Genomic DNA, 6022 nt, shown 5'->3' with positions numbered 1-6022 from the left:
GCCTCACTGGGGCAGAAACCACTGTGGTCGGCCCCCACCTCCTTGCCCCTACACCCTGCCTCCCTCTGGCTTTGTCCCAGCTCCTCCTGGTCTTGCTGCAGAGAAGAGGGGGATGGGGTGGAGGGGCTCCCACCCAGCCAGCTGTGGTTGCCCTAGCAACGGGCTGCTGCAGCTGCATCGGGAGGCAGGAGAGGGAGGTGGGAGTGAGGGCTGGGGGGAAGGGAGGGCTGGAGAGGCCTGAAGGCAGCCCCCTCCCAGGCTAGGGTGGGGAGATGGCACCCCAGCATGGCTGGCTGTCACCTGGGATTCACCGTCTTGGGTGTGGCTAAAAGTGGAGAAGGGCAGGACATCTCAAAATACAGGGATTCAAGGGGACGGGGTGTGTGTGTGTGCGTGTGTGCGTGTGTGCGTGTGTGTGTGTGTGTGTGTGTGTGTGTGTGTGTGTGTGTGTGTGTGTGTGTAGAATCAGGGCACTGATCAGGGAGGAGGAGGATTCTGAGGTCACAAATTTACTGAATGAATAAAGGACAAAGCCGGAGAGATACACAGATGAAGAGAGCCCCCCAGAATTCTGAGGGAAGAGGACAAGGATGGAGGACTAGTCTAGAAAAAAAAAGCCAGTCTCTGGCAAAGGACCAGGGGAGGGCGAAGTGGACAGCATTTTGGAGAGAGAAGCAGAAAATTTACAAAGTCAGGAGGAAGCAAACGGAGCAAGGAGCCACTCCGGGAGGGAGAGGCAAAGCCCCTAGACTGGGATGAGGAGGTGGGCGGTGTTCTTTGGTTGGAAGGCAATGGTAGCACACCATGTGGCTCAGAATCCCAGCACTGGAGGCTGAGGCAGGAGGATGGTGAGTTACAGGTCACCCTGGGCTACACTGTGAGCTTTGTCTTAAAAAAAAGGGGTGGGGTGGGGACAACAGAAATCTGGAGAGTGCCAGCCAGATGAGGCTGGAGATAGAGTGGCAGCCGGAGTAGAGGTGGGGGAGGAGGGAGACTGAAAAACTGGAGCAAGAAGGGAAGGGACTGCAGGCCGTACCGGTGCCATCAGGGCTTGGCGTGCGTGCGCGGTGCGTGTGAGTTGTGGGGTGTTGGGAGATGGTGGTGTGTCTCCCGGGCCAGGAGAAGATGTGAGAACAGTTTGTTCCCAGGTTCCCTCCCCACTTGGCCCGGGTTGGTGGGGGGAGGGCAGGGCTGGAGGATGGGGCCCTGAGGAGGGTGGAGAGTGAGGATGTCTGAGAAGCTGGAAGGCTTGATTCTCCACTGGATATATGCAAATGCCTTTCGGAAGACATTTTTGGGGGGCAGGGGTGAGCGTAGAGACACAAAGAAGCCAAGGACAGCCAGTTGTGGGGGGTGCGGTCCTGTCCAGAGAGGCAGCATTCACCCAGGAGGCGGGTCCTTGGGATCTGCCGTGGAATTCCTGAGTCTGAAGTCCGTTTGCCTCCTGTCCCGCCCACCCGCACATGTCCACAGATCGAGATTTAAGCTGCCCCCCACCTCCCCTCTAGCCAAGTGGGTCACCGAGGACCTGATCCTGGCTGAGGCTTCAAGAGTGTGTTGGAGACACTTCCTTGTGGACTAGAGAGAGACTGATCACACAGTCGGGCTGCTCTCTGCGGCAACCCGATCCCTGGACTGTTGGCAGAGGGAGGTGAGGCCACAGTGGGACCCAGTGGGGAGATGCGTTGACAGCGGGCGGATATATACAAACGAGATGGAGTTTGGAAGGGGAGTGGGTGGCGGCGGCGGCGGTGGGAACCTGGGGTTGGGCCTTCACTTTTGAGTCTGAGTCCCTCAGCTAGGATGGCCCTTATTTTACCTGACATCTCAGGTTTTTGTTTGTTTTGAGACGGGGTCTAACAAGGCCCTGGCTGCCCTGGAACTCTAGCAGACTAGGCTGGCCTCAGACTCAGAGATCTGCTTGCCAGGGGCTGGGGTTAAAGGTGTGGACTACCTTGCTCGGCTTTTTTTTTTTTCCCCCCTCTTAAAACATCAGAAGAGGGAGTAGGGTCCCTTGGGTTTGGAGCTGTGAGCTGCCATCTGAGTGCTGGGCATCGAGAGTCCTCTGGAAGAGTAGTTGGTGCTCCTAAGCACTGAGGCACTTCTAGCCCAGCAGTCTTTTTTTTTTTTTAAAGGACTATTACCACTTGTTTTGGGGATAGCACAGGCTGGCCTTGAACTTGCTATGTAGCCTAGGATGACCGTGAATTCCTGATGCCCCCTCACTTCAAGAGCTGAGATTACAGATGTGTATCAACACAACTGGCCTTTTCTTCTTTGAGAGAGGTGGGCTCTTGCTGTGGAGTCCAGGCTGGCCTTGAACTCCCAGGGATCCTCCTGCCCCAGCCTCAGAGTGCTGGGATTACAAGCTGAAGCCATTATACCTGGCAAAAACCAGGGTCTCACAGTGTAGCCCTCGGTAGCCTGGAACTTACTATTTCTAGCAGGCTGGCTTAGAACTCAGAGACCCACCTGGCATGCGTTACCATGCAGACCTAGTCTTTTTTTTTACTTCAGCACAATCCTACATCCTGAGGGTCAGATGTCTGTTGTCTGGATGCTGAAGAAAAGCTGTAAGGCTGGCAAGTGTATGTTGTGCAGCAGGGGTGTGATACGTATTAGGAGGGAGCCCGCATGATTTCCAGGCAGTTGCCTGTGAGCACACCAGCCATTTCTATGAAATGTTTATTTCCTTTGAAAGCTCCTGAAACATGCCAGAAATCTCAAGACAGGGATGGCAGGGAACAATAAAGAATGATAAAAAATCCAAATGGAACAAATCAACGTGGGAAAAGAAAGCCTGCTGCTATCTCCAGCCATCAGACAGAACATCAACCTCAATTAAATAGTTGTTTTTTTTGCAGAAATTCTTACAAAAATAATAGAACAAAACCAAAAATTATAATTTACAATTGTCAATGTACATGATTAGGTCCCCAAAATGATTCGAATGATCTGAAGATGTGAGGAGACACACTAAAGAGACAGATGAAGGAAGGAGTGGGGGGGGGCAGGCTCCAGGTCGGGGTCGGAGGGAAGGGGGAGGGGCAGGGCTGGAGAACCCTTTAGAAGGGGATCAGGAGGAGAGGGACATCACAGTAGTTGGCCAGGGCTGAGGACACTGGGTACCCTGGTCTGCCACTATCAACCCACGGAGGGTGAAGGACATGGCAGGCTGCTCCCTCATAACCCAGGGTTCCCCAGGGCCAGAGGCGGGTCATAGGGAGCTGTGGGTACCCGTCTGCCCTCCAGCCTGGCACGTCTGGAGTGGAGTGCCTGTCGTGTGTGGTCTCAGAGCCCTTCCCAAGAGGTCATGGGCCCAAAGAGGTGAAGGGTCCTGGGCTAAGGGCTGGACCAGGAAGCTCTGGGTCCAATCCATGCTGCCGACTTCTCCCTGTCTGCCACCCCCACATCCCTCTGGGTCCTCACACTGACCCCCAGTCCGTGGGGACATGTCTTGACCCTGGGGTTGGGGAATCCACAGATCGTGGCCATTCAAACTTGTTCTGGCACAACTCTACATGAAAAAATAAATATATATATATATTCTTTTCTGTTTGTTTTTAAAGAAGAAAGAAAGGGGAATTTGTGTTTCCTGGGTGAGCAGCATAGACCCAGACTGAGCTGCCCCTTATTGCCTTTGGAGAATCAGCGTCTCTGGGGGTTGCACTGAGTGCTCCCCGGGGAGCACAGTGAGTGTGTCTGGTGGCCGCTGGGGCTGGAGTGTGGCCAGGGAGACTTGAAAAAGAAAAGAGGGCCAGACAGGTGAAGGCTGTGCTTCAGCCCTGCCCTGGGGCTCCTTGCTGCCTCTGGGGTGGGAGGCAATGGCCTAGTTGTGCTAGGGGAGGAGCCCACGGCTGGCCGCCGGATCAGTAGCTGAAGGCAGAGGAGCCTGTGGCTGCTGGAGAGGAGCTGGTAGAAAAAGATCGTAGAAACAGTCTTAACTGTACAAACAGGGTTTCTCAAAGGAGTGGATCTGGATGCTAGGGGTTCCTGTCCATTCTGGGGCCCCAGGAAAATAATTTAAACTCTATGAAAGTGCTCCTGGTTTCTGTATGGAAGGGAGACTCAGGGTGATGTCCATGCTGTCTGGGGCCAGCGCACTGGGGAGGGAGAGAGGAGCCCTGGACCATCAGGGAGTGGGGGATGAAAGGGCCCATTCTGTTCCACAGTTCTCATGCAGGGGCTCCTGGACCCCTCCCACTATCACAGCTCCAGGCAGCTGGGTCCTAGGAACAGGCTACAAGGCCTGCGGGGCCACAGGGAGCAGCTGAGAAGGGCCTGAGGCCAGCCAAGCTGGCTCATTGCGCCTGGGGCTCCTGAGTTGCGGGGCGGAGCCGTGGGTGCGGGGCTGTGGCTGGATGACCCGTCACCCTGCAACCAGAAGCCCACTGCCTGCCAGCCAGGGGAGGCCCAGGGGCTGAGCCCAGGGGCCTCAGAGTTCTTTCTTCTCCCTGCTGAAGAGCTCTGCGAACTTGCGGAGTTGCTCACTGGCGGCCTGCGATTCCTCCTGCAATCTCTGGTTGTTCTGCCGAAGGCTGGCCACCTCCGACTGCAGCACCACCTTGTCCTGCCTCTCCTGGGGGGCAGAAGGGCTGGGTTAGGGCCAGGCCAAGGTGCTCCCGGTAGTGCACACAACAGGAATAGATCACAGCCACTGGGGCCAGAAAGGCCTGGCTGCAAGGGTTCAAATCCCGACTCGGTCTCTCCAGATGGACAACCCTGGGCGGGTTACTTCATGTCCTGGCCTCAACCCTGACAGGCGGTTTGGAAAGCCTTTGAAGCAGTTTATCTTTTTTTTTTTTTTTTTTTTGGTTTTTCGAGACAGGGTTTCTCTGTGTAGCTTTGCGCCTTTCCTGGATCTCACTCTGTAGTCCAGGCTGGCCTCGAACTCACAGAGATCCGCCTGGCTCTGCCTCCCGAGTGCTGGGATTAAAGGCATGCGCCACCACCGCCCGGCGCAGTTTATCTTTTTAGACAGGGTCTTACTATGTAGCTCAGGCTGACTTCAAATTTGCAATCCTCTTGTCTCGGCCTCCCCATCACTGGGATCGCAGGCGTACACCACCACTCACAGCTTGAAGCAATCATCCGATATGTTATCTATCGTCCCACCCCACCCCCACAGCCGCCAAGCCTTCGGGAGGGCTGTCACCTTCTGGAAGAAAAAGCCAAGCCTCACCACAGCAAGGCCGCCTGAGCAGGCTCTGCTCTCCTGAGGGTGATATGGCATCCTAGCAGGGAATGCCAAGGCCACACAGCATTAAGTACTGGGGTGGGGATCTGAACTACGGTCTGGTTTCTGTATTGAGGACTTACTGCTGAGGCGCTGCTGTTTCCTGCCTTGAATTACCCCAAATATTTAAGCAAGTAAAGCCTTCTGCAATCTTGTTTCTCCTCATCCCTCCACACCCTTGGATGGGTACACAGCTGCAACAGATACAGCTGAGTGTCCTTAGTGTCTGTCCTTCCACACAGAACCAGCTGTGTAGTCCAGGCTGTCCTGGGACTCGCTAGCCTAGGCTAGCTTCCAACTCACAGATCCGCCTGCCTCTGTCTCCCAAGTGCTGGGATTAAAGGCGTGCGCTACCACCGCCCGGCAGGACTACCTTAAAAATGTCATGATGCCAGGTGTGGAGGCACATCTGTAACCCCAGCAATGGGGAATCTGAGGCAGGAGGATTAGGGCTCTTCTGGACTATTTCTTACTAAAGTTATTGGCTTTGTCTTGTGTGCTAGTCAGTTTATAAACTACTATTTATCTTTTTAACTTATTTTCTTATTTAGGTACGTGTGTACATGTAGGTGTGTGTACAAATGCATGTGTGGGGGGAGAGGGTGTCAGGTGTCCTCCCCTATCAATCTCCACCTGTTTCTTTGAGGTAAGGTCTCTCTCTGAACCCGTGGCTATGATTTCCTTGGATTGGCTGGCAGCCAGCAATTGTGACCCTCTGGTCTCTGCCCCACACAGGCTGGGGTTACAGGCATGTGAGATGCCTGGCTTATATAGATGCTATGAGAC

General features: G+C 54.6%; 1 protein-coding gene across 3 annotated transcripts in view; it reads right to left on the bottom strand.

Moving 5' to 3' along the window:
• Positions 1-2671: 2671 nt before the first annotated feature.
• The window catches only part of Sipa1l3 (signal induced proliferation associated 1 like 3), a 216134-nt gene continuing 212783 nt past the window's right edge, over positions 2672-6022 (bottom strand). For all 3 annotated transcript variants that reach the window (XM_052713633.1, XM_052713632.1, XM_052713634.1), the window contains one exon: positions 2672-4579. In XM_052713633.1, the coding sequence (XP_052569593.1) occupies positions 4436-4579 (144 nt within the window). In that variant the 3' untranslated portion in view covers positions 2672-4435. The remainder of the gene's footprint in view (positions 4580-6022) is intronic.

This window comes from Peromyscus californicus, unplaced genomic scaffold (assembly GCF_007827085.1).
Source record: "Peromyscus californicus insignis strain IS unplaced genomic scaffold, ASM782708v3 Scaffold_4__1_contigs__length_199733344, whole genome shotgun sequence".
NCBI lineage: Eukaryota > Metazoa > Chordata > Mammalia > Rodentia > Cricetidae > Peromyscus > Peromyscus californicus.
The sequence above is the reverse complement of the archived record's forward strand: the minus strand, read 5'-3'. Positions and strand labels throughout refer to the sequence as shown.